This window comes from Pleurodeles waltl, chromosome 9, assembly GCF_031143425.1.
Source record: "Pleurodeles waltl isolate 20211129_DDA chromosome 9, aPleWal1.hap1.20221129, whole genome shotgun sequence".
NCBI classification, from domain to species: Eukaryota; Metazoa; Chordata; class Amphibia; order Caudata; family Salamandridae; genus Pleurodeles; species Pleurodeles waltl.
The window spans coordinates 528,148,723-528,175,877 of NC_090448.1; the positions used below are offsets into that span (position 1 = coordinate 528,148,723).

At 45.0% G+C, this 27,155-nt stretch overlaps 1 protein-coding gene across 1 annotated transcript in view; it reads right to left on the reverse strand.

Annotated features, from left to right (window-relative positions):
- Positions 1-27,155, reverse strand: part of LOC138259594 (gastrula zinc finger protein XlCGF57.1-like) — a 215,101-nt gene that overhangs the window by 135,551 nt on the left and 52,395 nt on the right. The window contains exon 3 of the mRNA XM_069207427.1: positions 21,638-21,748. Within this exon, the coding sequence (XP_069063528.1) occupies positions 21,638-21,748 (111 nt within the window). The remainder of the gene's footprint in view (positions 1-21,637; positions 21,749-27,155) is intronic.

Sequence of the window (27,155 nt, forward strand, 5' to 3'; positions counted from 1 at the left end):
ATTTTCAGAATTCAAGGACAAATCCTTATTTTTGAGTACTGTTTAGTATTCTAATTAAGATAACATATTTGAAGCAGTCACGACATCCCATTCATCTGAGAAAGACCCTGGGGTGACAAAATCATCCATAGCAAATTTTTATAACCTTTATTTTTCATTTTATTAACATATACATTACATTACAGCAGTCAGCAGAGTTGTGGAAATCAGGTAGACATATACATTATGGAATTACACATTGTCAACTATCTGAAGCACTTGTGTCCTTACAACTACCATCCAAATGCCCATGAGGCCCACATGGTATATGCAACTTATGAGCATGTCTCAGAGTAACACAGGTGTGCCCCTCTCCACATTGGTATCATCCCCTCCAGTTCCTCATCCGATCTGTCGCTGTCCGATGAGCTTAATTCGGCCTTGCGGTCTAACGGTGTGTGTTACAGCATTCTCCACCTTGCAAGATCCTCAGCTACTCTATCATCTTTCCTGGTTGTCAAGTGTATCTCCTCTGCTAAGGCCCATTCCTGTCCAACTCTGTACCAACTCTGTATCTGGGGTGACGTCTGTCCATCCATGTGAAGGCTACCCTATGTATTGCCAGCACCAGAGCCAGCTTAAAAAATGTATGTGTCATTGTTCTGCCCTTCTGTCGCTTAACATCGCCCAGTAAGCAACTCCGTTGGGGTGGAGGTGATGTCAATGTGTGAAATGTGTGTTGACCATCGGATATTATCGACCACCTGAGTACAGTAGGTCTGTACCCCCAGGCACTGCCAAGCCAAGTGCAAAAATTCGGCCCCAGGCTCACCACATCTGGGACAACTATCCATGCATGTAGGGGATATACGGTGCAGGGCCCTTGGGGTAAGGGAGGTCCTGTGGAGGAAGTTGAAGTGCACCGGTTTAAAACAAGCATTGCATGAGACTGTTTACATTAGACCATTCACCCTAGATCTCTCACAGTCAGCCAGTGGAGTGTCCAAGTCCATGTCCCATGCAGGATTGGTGAAATTCAACCCAGGATCAGGCTTTCTGCCTGGCACTTCTCCGGAGTTCGTACTGGGGCAAATCGTTGGGAGAATATTCAAGATTTTGCAGGATTACTTATGGGCTGGCCTGGTCTCCGGGGCTCGCATCATGTCGGTCATGTTGCTTGGCCAGCCCTCGTCCATATTTTAAAAATATAGAAAATTTGCAACATTTCAGTGGGACCAAAAATGTCGTAGGGGACCTTACTCCAAACAATACAATCATGTACAGGAAAAGCAGTAATGTTCCAAGGGACAATTCTCTTCAGGCCTCATGTGAAAAAGGATGAGGCTTAAGTACTTCACCTACCAGTTCTGGAGAAGAATGATCTGGGAGGTAGTTCTCATTCCAAAGCAGCAAAAGTACTGTAACCAATCCAATCCAGATAAACAGAAAAAAACAGTGCAAGAAAACTCCAAAGGTAAGGCGATGGGGGAATAACATAAGTCTTTTTCACCCAAATCCATAGTGCTCATGCACCATGCAAGGAAGTATGTGAACAGATTGAAAATAAATCATCAATATCAACAAAATAACCAGAGGCAGTCTGAGCAAAAACAGGAAACTCATGAGGCAAAGGGAGCCAGTCAGTTCATTCAAAGGTGGTTGATAATATGTAACTTCATTATTAGGAGGAGCTTTTGAAGACTATAGACCCACATCAGAAATGTATCCTGTACTGGCACTAGTAACAGGCACCAAGGAAATTTCAGCATCAAAAGTCATCTTCTCCCAAACTAGATACCAAACTTTTGGAATCCAGCCAGAAGTCACTGGTTGTTCCTTCACTTCATCAGTGGCAGAACACTTAGAGTTCACATTTGAGTGGTCATCTCGGAAGTCAGAATTCCTGTAAGACAGCGAAACGTTCATTGAAGTCAAAGGCTGCATCTGTTGCCACTGTGACAGGGTTATTAAGATCTGGGACATACATTTGGACTCTAAATAAGACCTCATATTGTTGTGTAGCCATTTTAGTTATAGCTCCAAATACGTTATTTTAGCAAACTAGGCTTGCTGCTGTGCACTTTAACCTAGATATATTTTATTCAGCTTTGTTTATTATTTTGACAATAGCCACATTTGCAGTCTTGTTTTATTTCCCTCTATCTAGCTGTTCTTTTTCTAGGTCAGCACTGTGTTCTTAAACAAGACATTTCTTTCACTCTGTGCTTTTCTCAAGGCTGCAGTAAGATAGGTTGCCAGTAAACGTGTTAACGCTTTGTCTCTAGTGTTCATAGAAACATACACATCCTTACGTAGGGACATTTTCCCAGAACATCAGCTGTTTTATTATAAAAACACTTCTCTGTCCCATCATGTTAAAGGGAGATTCCAGCCAGATGGCCACGACTGTATGCTGATTGGTGAATGCTTCGCTACAGCTGCTTATGTAGGCTACAGGCCTCTTGCTCAGGTATGAGGGATGATGCCTTCCCAGGGGAACCTGAAGGGCAGAACTAGAGCTTAACATTCTGTGCTCTAACATAGCCTAGGTTTTTTAAGTGTCTGGCTTTCAGGATCAGTATTCTGCTGTGCCAGAACAAAGTTTCAATTCAGCTAGCTGAGCGGTATATTCACCCAAAGGTTATGTGTATCTTTTTTGTGCCTGTAATTGTCCATCTTTCTTGACACTCTTCACTTAAGCACATACAGCTGAGAACTTATACTTAGTACCAACCGCGGGCTGGGCTGAACCATCAGTATATATTATGAAATCATACTGATCTAGAAGCAGAATTTAATTCGCCAAGGGGTATTCTTGTTCATAAAAGAAAGATTCCTATGTTCGTAATGTAGTGTGAAAAACATAATCTACATCAATAGCTTTCAATAAAGCGGCCTACTGGATCATCGTGGATGTAAGGCTTTGGCGTTAGGAACGCTCACCTTTGTAACACTCTAAAGCTGGAATGGGAGAAGTCACAATTATGTGTTTTCCCTGAGCCAATAAACATTCCTGAAGGAGAGCTGTTTGAACTGCAGTCACATTTTTTCTATCGATGCAAAACACATTTCTGCATTAGAATATAGATGCCAGTTGTATGCAATCAGTACAGTGTCATCTTCATTAAAGGTGAGATATGTGTTTGGATGAAAACATGTCAGTTTGCAATGTGTTGACGATGTCAGTATGTTCTGTAGTCCAATGTTTGGTGTTTCCTGCTCCCCCACTTGCTACGAGTCTAGCACCAGCCAGGCTTCCTGTGCTCAGGCTTCCAGTGGCCTATTGCCCTATTGCCAAGCGCCCCAGGGGCCCCGGGCATCTCACTGACCACTGTGTCATTTTCCCCATGGCTTTTCCCACTGTCTACCGAGCCGACCACTTCCCACCTTGCAAGCGTCACTCCCCCCTACCTCAAACCTATTTAATGAAGGCTGCAGCGTGGCTCTAGTGAGCAGGTCATTGCCAGCCCCAACCCCTGCTACCAGACTAGCACCAGCCAGGCACCCAGTGCCCAGGCTTTCCTGTGCCCTACTGCCAAGGCCTTCAGCGGCCCAGGGCATCTCACTGACCACTGCACCATTTCCCCTCCTTTTCCCGTTCTCTCCCACGCCAACCGCTTGCCGTCTCCCAAGCGCCCCTTCCTCAGACCTATTTAATGAAGGATGCAGCGTGGCCCTAGTGAGCAGGTCGTTGCCCGTTCCCATCCTTACTGCCAGTCTACCACCAACAGCCAGTCTACCACCAGCCAGGAAAGCCTTGTGCCCAGGCTTTCCTGTGTCCTATTGCCAAAGCCTCCAGGGGCTCAGGGCATCTCAATGACCACTGTGCCATTTTCGCCACCTTTCTCCGCTCTCTCCCATGCCGTGCACTTCCCGCCTCCCAAGCACCACTCCCTCAGACCTATTTAATGAAGGCGGCAGCATGGCCCTAGTGAGCAGGCCGATGCCAGCTCCCCCCCCCCTTGCTGCCAGTCTATAACTAGCCAGGCACCCTGTTCCCAGGCTTTACTATGCCCTGTTGTCCAACTGCCAAGGCATCCAGAGGGCAAGGGCATCTCACTGACCACCGCACTATATTACCCCACCTTTTTCTGCTCTCTCCCATGCTCCTGTCTCCCAAGTGACCTTCCCCTCCCTCAGACCTATTTAATGAAGGCTGATGCGTGCCCCTAGTGAGCAGGTCGTTGCCAGCTCCCCCTTGCTGCCAGTCTAGCTCCAGCCAGGCTCCATGTGCCCATGCTTTCCTGTGCCCTGTTGCCAAGGCCTCCAGGGGCCCTGGGCATATCAGTGACCGTTTCCCCTCACCTTTTCCCACTCTCTCCCGCACCGACCGATTCCCGCATCTCCAAGCGCCTCCCCCTCAGACCTTTCTCATGGAGGAAGCAGCGATGCCCTAGTGAGCAGGTCGCTGGCAGCCCCCACCCCTTATGGCCAGTCTAGCACCGCGTAGGCTCCCTGTGCCCAGGCTTTCCTGTGCCCCATTGCCAAGGCCTTCATGGGCCCAAAGCACCGCCTTGACCACCGTGCTGTTTTCCCCTCCTTTTCCCGCTCTATCCCACACTGACTGCTTCCCGCCTACCAAGTGCCCCTCCCCCACCCTAATACCTATTTAATGAAGGCTGCAGCATGGGTGTAGTGAGTAGGATGTTGTCCGCTCCTCCTTACTGCCAGTCTAGCACCAGCCAGGCTTCCTATGCCCTATTTCTAAGGCCTCCAGGGGCCCAGGGCATCTCACTGACTAGTGCACAGTTTCCCCTGCCTTTTTTCACTCTCTACCATGCTAAGTGTTTATGCCTCCCAAGGGACCCTCCCTCAGACCTATTTAATGAAGGATGCAGCACAGCCCTACTTAGCAGGTCGTTGCCAGCTCCCAGCCTTGCTGCCAGCCTAGCACCAGCCAGGCTCCTTGTGCCCAAGCTTTCCTGTTCCCTATTTCCCTATTGCCAATGCCTCCAGGGGCTCAGGGCATCTCAATGACCACTGCGCCATTTCCCTCTGCCTTGTCCCGCTCTCTCCAATGCTGTCTGCTTCCCGCCTCCCAAGCACCCCTCCCTCAGACCTATTTAATGAAGGGGGGCAGCATGGCCCTAGTGAACAGGTCGTTGCCAGCTCCCTCCCTTGCTGCCAGTCTCGTACTAGCCAGGAGCCCTCTGTCCAGGTTTTCCTGTGGCCTATTGCCAAGGCCTCCAGGAGCCCAGGCAATCTCACTGACCACATGCCGTTTTACCCTGTCTTTTCCTGCCCTCTCCCATACCGACTACTTTCCGCCTTCCAAGCACTCTTCCCTCAGACCGATTTAATGAATGTGGCAGCGCTGCCCTAGTCAGCAGGTCGTTGCTAGCTCCCCCCCTTGTTGCCAGTCTAGCACCTGCCAGGCTCCCTGTGCCCAGGCATTCTTGTGCCCTAGTGCCATGGCCTCCAGGAGCCCATTTCTTCTCACTGACCACTGTGCTGTTTCCCATGCCTTTTCCTGCTATCTTCCGCGCCAACAGCTTCCCACCTTCCAAGCACCCCCCCTCAGATCCATTTAATGAAGGCCACGTAGTAAGCAGGTCAATGCCAGCTTCCCCCAGTCTAGCACCAGCCAGACTCTCTGTTCCTAGGCTTTCCTGTGCCCTATTGCCCTACTGCCAAGGCCTCCAGGGGCCAAAGGCATCTCACTGACCACTGCACCATTCCCCTGCCTTTTCCCGCTCTCTCCTGTGCCGACAAATTTCCGCCACCCAAGCGCCCCTCCTTCAGACCTATTAAATGAAGGCCTAAGCACGCTCCCAGTGAGCAGGTCATTGCCAGCTCCCCCCTTCTGCCAGTCTAGCACCAGCCAGGCTTCCTGTGCCCAGGTGTTCCTGTGCCCTATTGCCAAGGCCTCCAGGGGTCTCAGGCATCTCACTGACCACCGAAACGTTCCCCCCGTCTTTTCCCGCTCTCTCCAACATGGACCACTTCCCGCCTCCCCAAGTGCCTCTCCCTCAAACCTATTTCATGAAGGAAGCAGCAACACCCTAGTGAGCAGGCCCTTGCCAGCTCCCCCCCAAGCTGCCAGTCTAGCACCAGCCAGGCTCCCTGTGCCTCGGCTTTCCTGTGCCCTATTGCCATGGCCTCCATGGGCCCAGGGCATCTCCCTGACCACCGTGTAATTTTCCCCTGCCTTTTCCTGTTCTCTCCCACACTGACCGCTTCTTACCTACCAAGCACCTTTCCCCCTCCCTCAGACTTATCTAATAAAGGCTGTAGTGAGCAGGTCATTGCCCGCTCCCCACTTTGATCCAAGTCTAGGTCCAGCCAGGCTCCCAGTGCCCTACTGCTAAGGCCTCCAGGGTATCTCACTGACCACTGCTCCTTTTTCTCCCCACCTTTTACCCACTCTCTCTCATGTTGACCACTTCCCGCCTCCCAAGCGCCCCACCCCCTCACTCAGACCTAATTAATGAAGGCTGCAGCAAAGCCACGCAGCGGGCAGGCTGCCGGTGCACCAAAGGCAAGCCAGCCTACACCTGTCCGTGCCTGGACTGCACCCAGCGTCAGGAAACCTGGCCCTCCACACTCCCACGGTTACTCCGCTGTGGGTCTCCTCGCCCTAAATTCGGGACAAAACAACAACTGCTTTGTTGCATCACCTTGCTCCACAGCAGAACCCTTCACCTGCATCCACTGCTGGTTTACCTCTAAACCAGGACCGACCACCACCGCAGCAATCAACACCATGTCATCCTCTCTGGCAGAGACCTACCCGGAACAACTTAGCTGTCTCCTGATCAACGCCAGATCACTCAGGAAACACACCACTGAAATCTGGGACACGATCTCCACCCTTTCACCAGACGTGACCTTCATCATAGAGACCTGGCTTACCCTGCTTCCATCCCAGACATTGGCACCACTACACCCATCGACTACAAGAACAAACACCTCCACCGCACCAACAGACAAGGAGGCAGTGTTGCTATCATTCAGAAAAAAATCATTTGTCTGCATGACCATAGATGACAAGACCACACTGATCATGGAACACATGAACTTCCAGCTTCCCAGAGACAACAAAATCTCCATCAAAGGAGACCCCTTGGACCCCGAACCAGCCTCAGTTACACCATTGGTGAATTCATCACCCCGCTCGCCATCAAGTCCGAACACTACCTCTTCCTAGGAGATCTCAACTTCCACCTGGATGACCCCACAGACACTAACTCTACAGACCTCCTCAAATGAATGGACAACACCGGCCTCAAGCAACTGGTCACAGACCACACATACACACAAAGCAACTCTCATGCTGGACCCCATCTTCACCTCCAATAACAGAATCAAGTGCAGCCACACCACGGAACTCCCATAGTGAGGCCACTACATTGTACATTTCACCATCACTGAACCGCCCCACACCACATCCAACAACCACAGCACCCCCTCCGACAGATGGAACAAGGTCACTCAGCACCAATGGATGCCCTCAACACCACCCAACACAACACCACCACAGACCTAAACCAGGCAGCACAGAACTTCGACTCCTAGGTCACCAGCGCCACCAACCTAGTCGCACCCACCAAACAAGCCAGACTGCACAGATCCAACAGACAGGCCTGCTGGTACACACTGGAACTTTGCACAATGAAACACAATTGCAAACAAGTACAAAGTGGCAGAACAGCAGAAACAACATGGGCTGAGCCACCTTCAAAGTGGCCCTCAACAACTACCACAGCCAGCTCAAAGCCACGTAGAAGGAGCACCTGACACTCCGTATCTAGACCAGCACAAACCAAACTAAGGAACTCTTTACCACCATCAAACAGTTCACCCACCCGCCAGCCATGGAAAACTCGATTCTCCCTTCACAGGAACTCTGCAACTCCCTCGCCGACCACTTCCACAACAAGATAGCAACTATCTACATAAACTTTGACCCTCAACCAATCAACATTCCCTGTAACCCATCCACCATGTCCGCCGACTACCCTCTCACCGCATGGGAACAGTTCAGCGCACCAAGCACAAATACATTCATGAACTCCATCCACTCTGGAGCACCCACCGATCTATGACCCCACCGACTCTTTTACCTCAGAAGAGACAAGATCAGCTTCCAGCTTACCACCATCCTCAAAACCTGCATTGCCATAGCAACCTTTCCTGATCCCTGGAAACACGCAGAGGTCAGACTCCTACTCAAGAAACCACCGGCTGACCCAGAAAACTCCAGAACTACTGTTCCATCACTCTGCTACCGTTCCCTGCCAAAGTCTTGGAGAAGGCCACCAACCTCCAACTCACCGAAAACCTGGAAAGAAACAATCTACTGGACCCCCCCACAATCAGGATTCAGAGCCAACCACAGCACTGAGACAACCTTTATAGCCACAACTGACGACATTCACACCATGCTTGACAGAGGAGAATCAGCCACCATGATCCTGCTCAACCTCTCCACAGCCTTTGACACCTTCTCCCACCACACACTCATCCACCGACTGAGACAAATCGGAATCACAGACGATGCGATCAATTGGATGGCATCCTTTCTCTCGGCGTACCCACAGAATCAGGCTCCCTCATCTCACCTCGCATCTGCGGCGTCACTCAAGGTTCCTCCCTCTGTCCTACCCTCTTCAATATCTACGTGACGCCACTCACCAACATTGTCAGAACCCATGACCACAACATAGTTTCCTATGCCAGCTTCACCCAGTTCATCCTTTCCCTCTCAGCGGACCCCAACAAGACGAAGATCAATTTCCACACCTGCATGAAGAATGTCTCAGCCTGGATGAAAAATCACTGTTTGAAGCTCAACACAGACAAAACCAAAGTACTGATCATTGGTAGGCACAGCTCCTGGTGGCCATCGGAAGTCGAACTGACCCTGAATCCAAAATTCCAAGCATGCAACCTGGGAATCATACTGGACAGCGAACTTCCCAAGAAACGTCAGGTCAACGCAGTTGCTTCATCCTACTTCCACACCCTCCGCAAAGTTTTTAGTGGCTTCCAGTCACCACCAGGAAAACGGCGACAGACTCTCTTATCACCAGCAGACTGAACTACGGCAATGCCCTCTATTGCGGAACCACCAGCGAACTTGTGAGAAGACTCCAGATGTTCCAGAACACAGCAGCCAGACTCATCTTCAACTTGCCAAAAAGGACCCACATCACCCAGCACCTGAAAGACCTCTACTGGCTCCCCTCCAGAAAAGATGTCAATTCAAGCTCCTGAGCCACGCCTACAAAGCTCTCTATGGTCAAGGACCAGCCTACATAAACCACCGCCTGAGCTTCCACTACCTCTCGGGAACATCCACTCTGCTCACCTAGCCCTCACTCAGATACCACCATCAGACGCTGCTACACCAGAGGTCTCTCCTTCTCCTACCTCGCTGCCAAGTCCCAGAACGCCCTCCACCTCTGCACTTCACCCTCGCTGACCCACTTCAGGAAGGGGCTCAAAACGTGGCTCTTTGACTGACTTGGCAGCATAACACCTGGATACCCGCTCAGGTGAGAAGCAGCGCTATATAAATATAGATTGATTAATTGATTTGTCTGAAAAATCTGGACAAAGTCAATCATGCAACGGTTCAACCCATTGTGAATAATATGTATGTTCCACCAAAGTTTTAAAAGCCTAAAAGTTATTGTAGCTTTTTTTTATGTATATGCGGTTTGAAAGAGCAAACTTCTCTAAGAAGTGTAGTGCAAGGTTCCTGCTTTCATGTGATCATTTATATCCTAGAAACAGGACAATAAGAAAAGCAATTTTAGATTTAAAAAAAATTGAATTTCTGGCTGTGGTCTCCAAACCCTAAAGTTATGCGATCCACTCTGGCCAAATGTGTATTTAAAACATCAGTTGTGAGGTAACTGTCATCAACATTTGACACTTCTGATTCAATTTCTTGTAATATTGACATTAGACAGGCAGCAACCAGTTCTGGACTCCCCTGTGGTAGCCTACAAAAGTATTTTTGTGACCCTAATGCGGTAAACGATGTCAAATCTCTACTTTTAGGTGCTATATTTTGACAGAAAAAAGCACTAGTAAGAGTCCAATGTAGTTTTGTATTTTTTATAAACAAAGTTGTTAATTAAAGCTATGCTATGTGAATTTTGTATAGCAAAAGTGATGGTATGATTGTTTAAATGTCCATTGACTAAGACTATGCGATAGGAATCATCTGGTTTAGCTACTGGAAGCAAAGGATTATTCATGGGAGAGGTACAAGGTTCAATGATACCTTGATATTCTAATTGAGATAGAATTTCCCTAACAGGGCGTTTAGCCTCAGGTTTGATTGGGTATTGTGGTTGCACTTGCAGACTGGAGCTTAAGCGATAAACAAGTTCTGCCAGAATATTACTGTAATAGTATGTGATGTGTCACCTTCAATGTGTATTTCCAAATCATAGAGTCTGTCTGGAGGGCTTAGCCGTTGCTCTGCAGTTTCAACTTGTATGAAATCATTAGTAGGTCTTGCTGCAGAAGCTCCTGAAGAGTCTGGTGAACTACTGTGACCTCTGCTGCAATGTTGATCAGTGTTTTTGCCCACATTTTGTTCAGAAGAAGCGTCCCAAGTATTTGTTGCATACTTAGCAGAAATTCCTGCCACTGTCTTCTTTATAATTTGGGTTTTTTGCTGTCGAAGTTTCTCTTCCTTTATTGTGATGAAATCAGAAGAGCATTGTGAGTCCTTTTTCTGTTTCATGTACTCTTCCTGTATGTGTTTGCCTCGTCCCACTCTCTTGGACTTTCTGTCTGATGAGTCCTGAAAGGAACGAGAAAGGTGTGTACCCGAATACTGATTTATCTATCAGGCTGTTTAACTGTATCACGGTTATGTAAATTGTAATGTTTTTCAGTGGGCTCCAGTTGCAGAGATCCAGTCTGTGTTTTTGTTTTATCTTTTTCATTTTTGGCTCAGTGTTTTGTAGAAGACTCAAGAGTAATATCTGTATCATATTTTGTATTAAGTTGTGAATTACCAGGCCTTGTTCCCAAACTGGCATGACCTATAGATGCATAGGTCTCAGAAATAATTGTATGTAGCCTGCATTCCTGATCTACAAGGGGAACTGCCGTGGGACGCTGGTGCATTGCCAAAGATGCTGCCTCCCCTTTGGTGCTACTTAAAATTATTGATGATTCTATGGCAAAATGGTCACACCTTGTTGTGAGTTGTTTTAGCACTTCAAGCAAAACTGCAATTAATGGATTACAGTGTGTTTTGGTATATGTAGCAGCAAAGACAGTACTCCAACTAGTGAAATCTTCGACTTGCGGAACCATACCAAGTGGTAGACCATAGTGAGAATTCTATATTTTTCTTGGGGTCCCATGTGGGGACACACTGCTTCAAGCTGGTTTGTTTTTTGTGCAATCCAAAACGTAATTTCCTCCTGCTTGGTGGGCATCTTAATAATGTTTATAGTTACTGGACCAATAGCAGACACAGCTAAATGTGGCTGCCCAGCTGGAGCAGCCTTTGCCTGGGCAGTAGTCATGGTACGCATAACAAACTGCATTTGCAGTCCATACAGTCTAACCAAATACATACACAGAGCATGTATGTCAACATTATTTAGTGTCCCTAAATTTGGATATGGTGTTGAGCCAGCTAAGTTTGGCCACACTGCCCCATCATTGCTGAGAGGACCCAGTCTTACATGTTGTTGTGTGCGTGGGAGGGCACCATTAACGATTTTGATGTTCCTAAATTGCTAAGGAATTTCTAAATAGTCATAAGGTCTATATGCAGCTGGAACTACTTCCTCAGTGTTTTGTGTGAAATGTATCGACTGCAGGAGCGGTAACCCAGGAATAGAAACTTTGTATTTATAAGCTTTGTGTGCCTCAGCCATGAAGGCAGCGTATCCCCCCGACACTGGCGAGACAATGTGCAGTTAAATGTGCAGTTACTGCCTATCTACAAGTGACAGGAATATTAATTAATAGTGCCTGTTAAATCAATGGTATTCAGAGAAGGGTAAAACTACAGTGGGGTAATCTTTTTGAACATTTAAGCTTGAACAACGTACAGGCATAAGTAGGTGCTTCCTATTAAATCCCATTCACCACAGACGTCTCAGTGTAGAAGTGAAAGGGAGCCTTGGGCACATGTTAGTAAACTACTCAGGAGACCCGTTAAATAAGTATCTGACCTAAAATGTTGGTGGTGCCATGCTACACAGTTTCTACTAGAGTAGTACGACTGTGTAAATAAGAAAAAGAACTTCATAATATTTAGACTTAGTCTACCTATACAATCAGTAATTGTTTCATTTCAGCTAGCTTACAGTACCCCATCCAAACCCCTAAAGTGGCCAGACTAAATAGATGTCATGGGTAACCTCGAACATGACACTCTAATTCTCAAGGAATCTCTGGAACAGATCTAATCTTTTCGTTTGGTCGCTCTTGCATGCCCAAGGTAAAGACAAGAAAGATACAACAAACATGTATTAAAATTATCATATTTTTACATAAAAATGATGAGCTGCGATTAAAAGAAAGATGAGGCATGTTATTATAATCAGCATTGTTAGAACGGTAAACAATGTAAAAAAATGCAAATTGGCAATTGTTACTAATGTTACCTAACTCCTATCTGTAACTAGGACTGTGCTAAAGAGAGTATAGCGGAAGTACCCTTCTGCCAAATAAATTGGGATAGTTTAATCCCCATACCTTGGTCTTAGATGTCAGAAAGCCAGTCTTGGTGTACAAGTTATCTTCCTGAGCAGGAAAGAGGTTGCAGTCAGCAGGGTTGCATCTCAGTCACAGATCACAGTGGTTGCAGGATCAGCTGGTTGGAACTGCTCTTCTCAACGACTATAGCATGGATGCTGTCTATATAATAAACATTCTTCCTAATGCACTGTTACACAGGTGCAGAACAGCCACTTTGGTTTGTCTAGCAAAATCAAGGTATCTCCAAAAGAGCACAGAAAAGGAAAACAAAGTCACTGCATAATGATTGTGTGTCTCTACAGACAACAGGGCAACAATGCCTACCAAGAATAAAATGTATAAGCAGCATATTCTCTGGTTAATAGGAAAGTATGTGAAAAGCCATTCGAAAAATATCTCAAGTTAAAAGCGTCATTCTGAAATGGAGACCTAACACAGCTCATGCAACAGTACAGTAGTCCAATGCCCACTATGGGGGCAAGTGGGGAGTGCCCACAGAAAAAGATTTGGACCCCACATTACCAGAGGCAGGCAGAGTCCTCTGCATACACACTAGAATAGTATGATGCCAAGAACAAGCAAAACATAAGCATACCAGTTTAACTTCAAGTCAGGCACAAAAGGCAAGGGTACTCACCAGTTTAGCATGCAGGGGACATTACAGGCCTAACAATAGCCAAAAGATGGTCAGAGAAATATGCAAATTAAATATTACTACAAGTAACAGAGAAGGCCAAAAGATTAAGCTGTACTCGCTAAAATGCAGTATTCTATTAAATTAATCTAGGACATGCTGGGGTGTAAGTACTACATCTTAACAAATGCTGCACAGGGGTGCCCTGTCAGTAACAAGTCAAAACTAGTGGAAAAAGAATCTGCATTTTTAGCTTCTTTCAATAAGTTATAACACTGGTGCTATACAACCCTTCTATTACTCTCCCAATCCTATTTGCATATACATCACCTGCTTTAACAAAGCAGTTTAGACATAATCAAATAGGCTTTTGAATGGAGTGGCTGGGACATTATCAAAGGTAGTGAACTTTTGTGAGACACTGCTCATTTATTGCAAACGGTGGACAACTTGTAGGTTTGATGTTCCTGGATTTACTAAGATCTGTCTAATGTCTTAAGAGTGGCAACATTTGCAATTATCCATGTAAAGCTAAATAAACAAAACGGAGTTCATCTTGAAAACATAATTGAAGTTACTCTTGATTGTTATAAAAAAATATATATATCTGATGGAATTATCTTCGCTGCAGGGATAGTACAGCAGAAGTAATTCTCCTGAAAGTATCTCCTCTGGTGGAGAACTCCCAAACACATGATTTATTACTTCCTCCATGCTTCTTTCCCTCCACTTATCATGCTGTAATGTGTGTATTTCTTTACCCCCAACCCGCCCATTGCTCATGTTTCTTTATTTTCCCCAACCATTCTTGCACATTTTCTGAACAGGAAACCGAAAACCTCTCCACACGAACTATTTTCTTTCTTGTTTGAATGGCTTCCATTGCAGATGTTCGTAATTTAAAGAGCATCCAAGAAAACATCATTGCAGACGAGCTGCTGCCGTCATGGTCTATCAGGAGGAATAGAATAACTTTATTTCTGCCTCTCATGCCAATGCAAGTTTAAAATACATCTGCTACTAGAGAGAAAAGCTGCAGAAATGACGCTGACTCGCAGAGTAAACAGAGCTTGACTCAGCAAGCCATATCTGCTGATGAAAAGCCTCTAGGAGAGCGTATCACCAGGGAGAGCAATACAGCGAGAAAGGAACCAACATAACGAATCTGCTTTTAGTTACATGCGCCACATGAAAAGAAAAGCTCAAAACAGGCTTGCTGAATAAGTACAGAAGACTCAGCGAGCTGCCTTTAATCACCATGGCAGGCCTCCCCCAGCTGAATCTGCGTTGATACTTTAAAGAAGTGATGAATCCAACTGCTGGAAACATGAGTCATCTCAAGACTCGAGTGCCTGCAGAGGAGACATAAACAGCTGCTGGTTGGCATTCACAATGTGTTATGCAATTTCAGGGGTGAGAGGATAGAAAGGAGAAACAACATCGTCTCATCTCCCTCAGCACTGCAGTAAATATGCTCTACAGCCAGAGCTATGTTCCTCTTTTGAATGTGGAAGTACAACGTTTTTCTGTGTCAAGTCTGGAATTCACCCAAGTGGCATCAGATACAATAGCCCTTCAAGCCCTCATCATATATCCTAGGAAACAGTTTGGGTTGGAAGGACAGAGTGTCCTCAGATCAACTGCTGACCATCCTATAGTTGTGCCAAGGTATGACCTCAAATCCCCACGGTACAGAATGTGAAATCAGGTGCCAATACGATCCTCTGTTATTCCAAATAACAAAGTAAAATGGATACAAAGCAAAGGAAAAAGTAGGGTCTGACTCACAAATTCTCATGTTTTTGTTGAAAACGTCCATGCCACGCATTTACACCAAGGGTGATATTATTGTACCACAATAGTGGAAATGCTTTCATTATTCAAAAACAAACTAACTTTGGGATTTTTTTTTATAAATGAGAACCTGTGTAGAAGTTGGATAGGCTGCCATCCTGTTTGACAGAGCGCTCCGTCAAACTTTTACAACATTAACAGGAACTGCTGTGACGACGGTTCCTGTTGATTTTAAGAGTTGTCCAAGGGGCTGGTGCTCAATACTGGGATTTGGTGGGTGGAGGTCCCTCAGGACAGCAGGGCCATGTTCTTTGCCATCCTGACGGAGCACCCTCCGTCTGCCACACTCTAAATCAACCTTTGGAGCTGGAGATTTTCAAGCGACAGCTCCTGCTCGCCACCGGGTGGTGTCACATAGTTCCATGGAGACCCAGTACTGACCCAAAAGTGACAGAGTGGGGCCGCATATAGGCACCACTGCTGCACGCAGATGTCATTGTCTCCATTGCTCTTCTTTTGTGACAGAGGCTAATCAGCTTTCAGAAATTGCAGGTGATAGGGTGCCGAATACAAACTGTTAGATTGTGCAGAAGTGCACTCCACAGAACGCGATGGAGCAAGGACGATGATGAATCTACAGTTAGATAGATTATCCACCATAAAGAATGTTACTAGGAAGTAACTTGCTCTTATAAATACTTTTGAATGCAGATTCCACATCTGGTACCCATGCTTTACCTCTCAAAAGGTTCCAAGGCACCATTGCCTGATGATTGTGAGCTGATGAATGAAGCAGAACCACAAGCTGGTAGAATGAATGATTGTCCTGAGTGAAAGGGCCATACCGCCATACGTAGAAAGGAGGTCCTGGTCCTCAGCAAAAATTTGTTTAGAAATTAGGTGCTATACAGAGACTTAAATGACTGCTCCTTCAGCTCACTAAAGTGGTAAGCCGAAGTTATTGCAGTGAGAAATACCATTTTAATGGTCAAGAGCTGCAAGGAACAATTGTGGCTAGGGTCGAATTCCATACATACCAGGAGCATTAGAACCAAATTAAGTTCCCACTGAGGCGTTATGAAGGGTTTGGGTGAAACATATGCGTCAGGCTTTTCAGGACACGTATCACAACAGGTGATTTGGAAAGAGAAGGCTAAACTGGCAAAAAATAAAAAAGTTGGAAGGGCCCACATGTAGCTGTAGGAGGCTGGCCTGGCTTATAGTGGGTACCAATGGTACTTACACCTTGTGCCAGGTCCAGTTATCCCTTATTAGTAGAGTGTAGTAGTCTTCTAGCAGCCAAGGCTGAACCAAGAGACATGCAAAGCTCATGCAATACCACTTATATCATATAGGTACTATATCATAAGAAAGACAATACTCATAGTTACTAAAAATTAAGTTACTTTATTTTAGTGACAATGTGCCAAAAATATCTCAGAGGATATACTCCCTTAGGAGGTAAGTAACATATACAAAATATACACAACTAACCAAATCAGGTAAGTAAAACAGTCAGAAAATAGTGCAAACACTGTAGAATACAATAGGTTGCAAAAGGCCTAGGGGCAACACAAACCATATACTAAGAAAGTGGAATGCGAACCACGAATAGAATTCTAGGCTAGTGTAGTGTGTAGAGGGTCACTGGGAGTGTAAGACAAAACTAAGGGTGTAAAGAAGACCCCACTCCAAGACCCTGGAAAGTAGGAGTAAAGTACTGCTATTTCCCCAGAAACACAGTAAGGTCGTGATAAAGGATTTTGCAAGGACCACAATAGACTGCAAAGCACTGAAGACGGATTCCTTGACCTGAAGACCTGCAAAGGAAGGGGACCAAGCCCAAGAGTTGCTAAAGTGTCCGGGCGGGGCAGGAGCCCACTAAACCCCGGATGAAGGTGCAAAATGGCTGCTTCCGGTTGGAGGAAGCTGCAGGTTTTGCAACAACGAAAGGAGGTAGAAAGTTCTTCTTTGTGCAGAAGATTTCCCATGGCGTGCTGGAGGATGCAGAATTGTTTCCTCTACAAAATACCGCAATCAAGCCTTGCTAGCTGCAAGAGTCGCGGCTGGAGAAAAAGGGTGCTGCCCGAGCCCAGGAAGGACCAGGATGTTGCCACTTGGGAGAAGAGACAGAGGGGGCCCTTAGCAATGTAGAGAGCCCACGCACAGGCAGGGAGCACCCGCAGAAGCCCTTGAACACGGGTTCAAGAAGTCTGAACACAGCGGTCGTCTCAACACTGCAAAGAGAGGTCCCACGACACCGGAGATCAACTCAGGGAGCTGAGCATCGCAGGACGGAGTGCTGGGGACCTAGGCTCGGCTGTGCATGCAGGATTTCTTGGAAATGTGCACAGAAGCCCTTGTAGCTGCAGATCACGCGGTGCACAGGATTACTGTCTGGGGAGGGGAGGCAAGGACTTACCTCCTCCAAATTCGGAAAGTTGGACCACTGGACAGTCTGGGTCACTTGGGTCCGCCACCTGTGTTCCAGGGGCCACGCTTGTCAGGATGAGAGGGGACCCAGAGTACCAGTGAAGCTGAAGTTTGGTACCTGCTGGAGCAGGGGGAGGATTCCGTCGACCCACAGGAGATTTCTTTGTGGCTTCCAGTGCAGGGTGAAGGCAGGCAGCCCCCAGAGCATGCACCACCAGGAAACAGTCGAGAAAGCTGGCAGGATTAGGTGCGACAATGTGACTGGTAGTCTTCTGGCTACTTTTTGCAGTTTTGCAGGCGTCCTGGAACAGTCAGCGGTCGATCCTTGGTAGAAGTCAAAGAGAGAGGTGCAGATGAACCCTGATGAACTCTTGCAAGTCGTAATCTGAGGAAAAGCCCACTGGAGAGACCCTAAATAGCCCTCAGAGGAGGATTGGCTACCTAGTCAGGTATGCACCTATCAGGAGGGGTCTCTGACGTCACCTGCTGGCACTGGCCACTCAGAGGCCTCCAGAGTGCCCTCACACCTCTGGAAACCAGATGGCTGAGGTCTAGGACACACTGGAGGAGCTCTGGGCACCACCCCTGGAGTGGTGATGGACAGGGGAGTGGTCACTCCCCTTTCCTTTGTCCAGTTTCACGCCAGAGTAGGGACTGGGGGTTCCCTAAACCGGTGTAGACTGGCTTATGCAAGGAGGGCACTATCTGTGCCCTTCAAAGCATTTCCAGAGGCTGGGCGAGGCTACCTCTCCCCAGCCTTTAACACCTATTTCCAAAGAGAGAGGGTGTAAAACCCTGCTCTCAGAGAAAATGCTTTGTTCTGCCTTCCTGGGACTGGGCTGCCCAGGCCCCAGGAGGGCAGAACCCTGTCTGTGGGTTGGCAACAGCTGTAGCTGCAGAGAAAACCCCATTGAGCTGGTTTGGCAGTACTGGGGGTCCATAGTGGAGCCCCCAGGATGCATGGAATTGACTCCCCAATACCAGATTTGGAATGGGGTACAATTCCATGATCTTAGACATGTTACATGGCCATATTCAGAGTTACCATTGTGAAGCTACATATAGGTATTGACCTATATGTAGTGCACGCGTGTAATGGTGTCCCTGCACTCACAAAGTCCAGGGAAATGGCCCTTAACTATGTGGGGGCACCTTTGCTAGTGCAAGGGTGCCTTCACACTTAGTAACTTTGCACCTAACCTTCAGCAAGTGAAGGTTAGACTTATAGGTGACTTATAAGTTACTTAAGTGCAGTGAAAATGGCTGTGAAATAACGTGTGCGTTATTTCACTCAGGCTGCAATGGCAGTCCTGTGTAAAGGTTTGTCTGAGCTCCCTATTGGTAGCAAAAAAAATACTGCAGCCCATATGGATCTCCTGGAACCCCAATATCCTGGGTACCTAGGTACAATATACTAGAGAATTATAAGGGTGTTTCAATATGCCAATTGAAATTGGTTAAAGTGGTCACTAGCCTATAGTGACAAATTTAAAGGCAGAGAGAGCATTAGCACTGAGGTCCTGATTAGCAGATCCTCAGTGACACAGTTAGGCAGGATCCCAGTGAGACAGGCAAAAACATACTGACATACATGTAAAGATGGAGGTAAATGTCAAGAAAGATGGTACTTTCCTACAGTAGCGCTTAACTGTGCCTACTGCAAAGCCTTCTGTGCCAAAGATAAAATATATAACAACACAAAAGAAAGTTATGCCTGTGGAGGATCAAGATTACAGTCCCTTAACCAGTTTACAAACTTTTCTCAGGATCAGACTAAACCTTGTCAAACAAAGTCCTTCTGACAGTCCGTCTCCTCTTTCTGATGTCAAATCAAAACTGCTAAAATGTTGCTGTTCAATCTCCATGCATAGACGTGTATGTGAAGGTTCAGATGAAGGGCACTCCCCCATTGGTAAGATAAGAGGACCTCCCGATGGGGTACCTAAATCGAATAGAAAATGTTTACTCTCAGGAGACTTGTTTACCACACATCCTTCTAGCCTAATCCACTAAGATCTTCCATAGGAAAAAGAGTTTCATTTTCCTAATAACTTTGTCCCTTTTAAAAAAAAAGAAAGAAAAAAAAAGTTCATCCACCTCAGCTCCTTCCTGGAAAGTTTTGGGTGATTTGTAAACCAGGGGCAATAAAAAGGGTGGCCAAAATGCTATTTTCCCATTCAATTTCAGTGGGTTTTTTTAACAGCATTTCACAGAAAGCAGCTGAACATGATTACACCAATTTAAGCAGAAAGCAAGAGCTTTATCCAGAAAGTGTGCTTTTGTATTTTGGTGTAAAATTGTTATACCGTTTTGGAGAAATTAAGGTTAAACAAAATGCAGATATATGGAGGGTTGATCCCGGGGGTCTTTTGTAAGACGCCCCAGGGACCTCAAAGTAGAAAAATAGAGGGTTTGGATTGGTTACTGAGGGCTTTTTTTCCCGTCCGCCAGTCTTGCTAATGATCTCTTTGGCTGGCCACAATAGCTAAAAATATGTTTGGGCTACCTTTATAGGACACAGGGATTCGGTCTCTGTGTCCTGACATTTATATAAATGAAGTAGTAGAGGGCAAGGTAGATGAGTATGTGTGTGTGTATTTACTAATAGTTATATATTTTGTTTTTTTAAATGCTTTATATATCAAGGTTTTTCAGATAAAACATAAAAAACACACCACAGTGAAACATACACCGTCTATGATATTATTATTTATGGGAGGATCCCCAGGCTACTCAAGTCCCTGTCGCTCAGGTCCATGCCCACCCACAGTATCGACCTTTGCATCTCTGGTTACTGTTTGCTATTGTGGGTGATCCCTGCGTCACTCACCATGAGATACATATATATTATTCAGGTGAAGTCACTTAAAATTGTGTTATTTAATTTAAATTAAACTTACATTAAAATTAAATAATTGTTATGTTTAACATAAATTAGTTTTAAGAGTGCAAATGTAAAGTAAAACAAAATTATTGTAAATACATTTATATATATATATATATATACACACATATAGATAGATAGATAGATAGATAGATAGATAGATAGATAGATAGATAGATAGATAGATAGATAGATAGATAGATAGATATAATTTTTAAGTTTACATGGGGAAGTAAGGAGGTTTTAGGTTAGGGTTCAACGATGGGTAGTTCAAGGGTATAGTAAGGTATTTTTGGTTTTCGGGGATAGGTAATGTATAGGGGGTAATATGGAGTTTTTTTAGGGATCTGGGATAGGCATTGTGTAGAAACAGTATGGAGTATTTAGATTCCAGGGATGGGTAGTGCATAGTTGTCGCAAGGAGTTGTTAGGGTTTAGGAATGGATAGTGTATAAAAATAGTAAGAATGTTTTAGGGAGCAGGGATAGGTAGGTAGTAAGAAGTTTTTAGGGATGGGTAGTTTAAAATATTACATTAAATGTAGTGAAAATTAAAATTAAACATGTCTAGCTTTCTCTCTCTCCCTCTCTTTCTCTCTCTGTATACATGCACACACCCAGATGAATTTAGAATACAGGTAAAAGTAATACCGTGTTACCTGCAAAGTAACGGCACTCCTGATTTAATGACCTTCAATGTAAAGGTACTGCCAATTTAGTAACCACAACATAATCACTCCTGATCAAAAAATCTGAAGTAATGAATAAGATTCGAATTCGGTCACTTCCGAGACGACTACATGTAATATTTCACTGGTACAACTATTACTAGATGGTAGATGTATACTTGTATAACTTCTCTCATTTCCACTCGCCTGATCACTGCTTGGCCAAATGCACATTCAACCTAAATGAGCACCTATATGACAGATTGCATAAATTCCTAAGGACAAGTAACTTGAAAAATTGCATGGCACACAAACTGTGTGATAAATAGGATAACAAACTGTAACTCAATGTGAATATTAAATGTCCTTCATGTTTTAAGTATCCAATGTAGTAGCCTGCTACCTGTCCGCAATAAGTGTTAACGTATCACAAAACGATTTAGCAATCTGGATTTTGAAGCTGAAGTGTCCTGGTAAGGAATGGTGGCAGCACATGACTCTAAAAGAATTTTGAAGTAATTGTTATATTCACAATGAAAACATGTATGCATTTTCCACTCACTTGGAGAATGGCGCACATCGCCTCTTCTTTCAGAATCAGAATCATCCACAGAGTACAGACATTTCTTATCTTTGGCTCTCAAAGAAAAGACTGAGGCAGCAATTACAGGACCTGTGAAGAAGTGAAAAATAAGCTTTCTTGAGATAGCTATAATTGCTGAATTTCTATGGTTTTATTAGTGTAAAATATGAACCTAACTAGAATGTCCCTGTAAACTTTGATTATTTATATATATATTTATATATATATATATATATATATATAGTCAGAAATGGGGTCTTTGGTTGGCAGTCTGGATCCCCCTGTCCAAGAAAGAACCCTCACTCTATTCAGGGTAAAGAAGAATCACACAAAGTTATCCCCCACTCACCCCCTTGGTAACTTGGCACAAGCAGGCAAGCTTAACTTCAGAAGCAATGTGTAAACTATTTGTAGCAACACCAAGAATAATACAGTGAAAACACTACAAAATGGAAACCACAACGGTTTAGAAAAATAGGTAATATTTATCTAACTCAAACAAGACCAAGATGACAAAAATCCAACATATACAAGTCAAGAAATGAATTTTTGGCAGAATAAGAGTCTTAATCCTTAGAAAACAGTGAGAATCCTGTTGTTACACAAAGTACCTGGTTAGCGTAAAAAATAAAGCTGCACGAGCGAACGTGTGTCAGAAAAGGGTATCGATTCATTGATTCCTTACTCGCAAGTGAGGCCGTGCGTCATTTCCTTCTCCGGCGATGTGTTGTTTGATTCCCTCACAAGAGATCGATGCGTCAATTTCCGGATGGGGCACCTCGGATCCGCGCAGAGTTGGGTTGACTTCGACACCTAGGGATGTTGCGTGGAAAATCCAGTCGCACAGTATCAGAAAACCGTGCTGCGTGGGGTTTGCGTCATTAGCCTCCATAAGCGGGTGTTGCGCGTCGTTTCTCCAGCTGTGATTTGTCGATCTCCCAGCCGCGATGCAGGTGGAGCGTCCATTTCAGCCACGAAGCCGGCGGTGTGCCGTTTATCAGCCGCGTTGCAGTAGGTGCATCGCAAATTACCCCACACAGCATTCTGTGCGTGGATTTTCAGTTCTTGTCTGCCAACTTCACTTTTCAAGGGCCCAAGGACTGGACAGGGCACCACTTGGCAGGGCAGGAGTCTCAGCAGAGAGTCTAGGTGATGGCAGGGGAAGTCTTTGATGGCCCTGAAACTTCAACAACAGGAGGCAAGCTCAGTTCAAGCCCTTGGAGATTCTTTTCAAGCAGGAATGCACAACAAATTCCAGTCTTTGTCCCCTGTCACAGGTAGGAGCAGCAACTGCAGGATAGCCCAACAAAGCACAGTCACAGGCAGGGGCAGCACTTCTCCTCAGCTCTTCAGCTCTTCTCTTTGGCAGAGGTTCCTCTTGATCCAGAAGTGATCTAATTTTCAGGGGTTATGAGTCCACTACTTATACCCCTTTCTGCCTTTGAAGTAGGCAAACTTTAAAGGTAAGTCTCTCTTGTTTGCAAGATCCTGCCTTGCCCAGGCCAGTCCCCAGACACACACCAGGGGTTTGGAGACTGGATTGTGTGAGGGCAGGCACACCCCTTTAAGGTGTGAGAGACCGCTCCTTCCCTCCCTCCCTGCACAGATCGCTCGTCAGGATATGCAGGCTACACCCCAGCTCCCTTTGTGTCACTGTCTAGAGGAGAGGTGCAAACAGCACAACTGTCAAACTGACCCAGACAGGGAATCCACAAACAGGCAGAGTCACAGAATGGTTTAAGCAAGAAAATGCCTACTTTCTAAAAGTGGCATTTTCAAACACAGTCTGAAAACAGCCTTTGCCAAAAGATGTATTTTTAAATTGTGAGCTCAGAGACCCTAAACTCCATATTTCTATCTGCTCCCAAAGGGAATCTGCACTTTAATAATATTTAAAGGCAGCCCCCAAGTTAACCTATGAGAGGGATAGGTCTTGCACAGTGAAAATCGAATTAGGCAGTATTTCACTGTTAGGACATATAAAATACATTAGTGTATGTCCTACCTTAAAAATACCCGGCACCCTGCCCATGGGGCTACCTAAGGCTTACATTTTGGGGTGCCTTACATGTATGAAAAGGGAAGGTTTAGGCCTGGCAAGTGGGTACACTAACCAAGTTGAATTGGCAGTTTAAAACTGTACACACAGACACTGCAGTGGCAGGTCTGAGCCATGTTTACAGGGCTACGCAGATGGGTGGCACAACCAGTGCTGCAGGCCCACTAGTAGCATTTGATTTACATGCCCTGGGCACCTCTAGTGCACTGTACTAGGGACTTACTAGTAAATCAAACATGGCAATTATGGAAAGCCAATTACACATACATTTTACATAGGAGCACTTGCACTTTAGCACTGGATAGCAGGGGTAAAGTGCCCACAGTATCAAAAACAGCAAAAACACAGTCCAGCACACATCAACAACCTCGCAAGCAGAGGCAAAACGTTAGGGGAGACCACGTCAAGGATGCCAAGTCGCCAAGTCTAACATATATATATATATATATATATATATATATATATATATATATATATATATATATATATATGTCCGCCATCTAGTGTTGGGCTCGGAGTGTTGCAAGTTGTTTTTCTTCGAAGAATGTTTTTGAGTCATGAGATCGGGTGACTTCTCCCATCGGTAATACTGCCCATGGGCATCGAGTCCTTTGTTAGATTGTTTTCCCGCAGGAGGGTGAAGTAAAGAGTGTATAATTGCTTATATATACTAAGGAAAAGAAGATGTCCATGCAATGTATATACATATTTACAATATATTATACTACAAAGGGCTACAGACTTCCAGGGAGGAGGGTGGGCGCATGTGAATCTACAGCACTACATGCCACAAACAGATGTCTACTGGGTAAGTAACATTTTCTGTTCGATGGCATGTGTAGCTATAGATACACATGCTGTGCATAGACTGTAGAGCAGTTCTCCCTTAAATCAGCAGTGGCTAGTCTGCAGGAGTTGTAGTAGTTAGAAATACTGTTTTGAGTACTGCCTCTCAAACATTTGCTTGTTGGCGAGATAAGACATCCACACAGTAATGTTTGGTAAATGTGTGTGGTGTAGACCATGTGGCAGCTTTACATATGTCTGCTGTTGGTATATTGCCTAAAAAAAGCCAATGAAACTCCGTTTTCCCTAGTGGAATGAGCTCTTGGAGCTACTGGTAATTGTCTTTTAGCTTTAAGGTAGCAAGTTTGAATGCACTTTACTATCCATCTGGCTAATCCATTTTTATAAAATAGGATTACCTTTGTGAGGTTGTGAAAAAGCTACAAATAGTTGTATTGTTTTCCTAAACTCCTTTGTTCTGTCTATATAATACATAAGAATTATTTTAACATCAAGGGTATGAAGAGCCCTTTCAGCAACTTAATCTGGCAGTGGAAAGAAGACTGGCAATTGCACCATTGATTGATATGAAAATGTGAAACCACCTTTGGTAAGAATTTAGGATTTGTTCTTAAAACTAATTTATGTTTATGAATTTGAAAGAAAGGTTTTTCTAAAGTGAATGCTTGAATTTCACTAACCCTTCTTAATGAAGTAACAGCTACTAAGAACGCTACCTTCCCTGATAAAAACTGTAGACTACACGAATGCATGGGTTCAAATGGTGGTCCCATAAGTCTTGAAAGTACAATATTAAGGTTCCACACAGATCCTGGAGGCACTCCGGGTGGAATAACCCTCTTAAGGCCTTCAATAAAGGCTTTCATAACAGGAACTATGAACAATGAGGTTTGCTGTCTGTTTTGAAGATAAACAGCTATAGCTGTTAGATGAATTCTAATAGATGAATATGGCAAGTTTGCTTTTTGTAAATGAAGCATGTAACAAACAATATCTTGTACTGATGCTTTAAGTGGATCAATATGTTTTGGTTGACAATAGTATACAAAGTGTTTCCATTTAGCTGCATAACATTGTCTGGTTGTGGGTTTGCGCACTTCTTTTATAATATCCATGCATTCAGATGAAAGTTGTAAATAGCCAAACTCTATGACCTCAGGAGCCAAATCGCCAGGTTGAGCAAGATGGGATTTTGATGTCTGATTTGACCCTTTCTTTGAGTCAACAAGTCTGGTCTGTTTGGCAGCTTGTGATGTGGTTCTACACACAGGTCCAATAGTGTGTACCAATGTTGATGTGCCCAGGTTGGAGCTATGAATATCATTGTGAGTGAGGTTTGTTTCATCTCTTTATCAGAGATGGAATTAGTGGGAGAGGTGGAAAAGCGTTAGCAAATATTCCTGACCAATTCATCCATAGAACATTGCCCTTGGATTGAGGGGGTGGGTACCTGTAGGTGAAGCTTAGGCATTTTGCTTTTTTCTTTTTTGAAGAACATATCTGTCTGCTGTTCCCCACATTTGAAAATATTGCTGAATCACCTGTGAGTGAAACTCGCATTCGCGAACTTGTTGAAGCGTCCTGCTTAACAGGTCCACTAGTTGATTGCAGTGCTTAATTTGTGCTTATTGTGTCCGGTGCTGAGCACCGGCACTTATTTTTGAGGGCTGGCGCTTATTATTCTGCCTCAAGCATTTGCTGTGAGCAAAAGACATATATGGGAAAGATGGAGGACGAGAAAAACGAAAAAGCGTCACAAAGGTAAAAAGCAGAGAGCTGCCAGAGTGAGCTGAAGAGGCAGGGAGTGGCTTTAAATGGACTGAAGAGGCCTGAGATGGCTTCAGAATTACACTGTCTCAGTATTCCGTGCTGGCACATTTAATTGCAGCAGCCGGGTGTTTAAGAGAAGGGCTTTGGGCACGGCACGTTTTTATTTACAAATTAGGCACTGGTTGATTGTGTATGTTTGAAAGATATTCTGCTAATAACTGGATCTGATTGTGAATTGCCCAGTTCCATATTGTCTGTGCTAAGAGTGATTTTTGGGATGAGTGTGTCCCCCCTGTTTTTGCAGATAATACATTGTGGTTATACTGTACGGCCGTATCAACACTATTTTGTGTGTGATTTGTGTCTGAGAAGCTTTTAATGCTTGGAACACTGCTAGGAGTTCCAAGTAATTTATATGAAAAGTTTGTTGTTGTGAATTCCACTTGCCTTGTATGGTGAGGTTGTTGAGATGTGCTCCCCAACCTATCAGTGATGCATCTGTTGTGATTATGGTCTGAGGTAAAGGGTCTTGAAAGGGCCGCACTTTTGAGAGGTTGGTGTAATTCCACTATTGTAGAGAGCTGCAAGTTTGTCGGTCCAACAACACTAGATCCGGAATTTGACCCTGTGTTTGAGACCATTGTCGAGAAAGGCACTGCTGTAGTGGCCGCATGTGCAGTCTTGCATTGGGAACTATGGCTATACATGAGGCCATCACCCCAAAAAGTTTCATCATTAGCTTTACTGTATAACTGTGGTTGTAGTGCAGCTGAGATGTGAGATTGTGGAAAGCTTGGCTCTTTAGTGGGTTTGGATATGCCAACCCTGATTGAGTGTTTAGAATTTCTCCCAGATACAGTT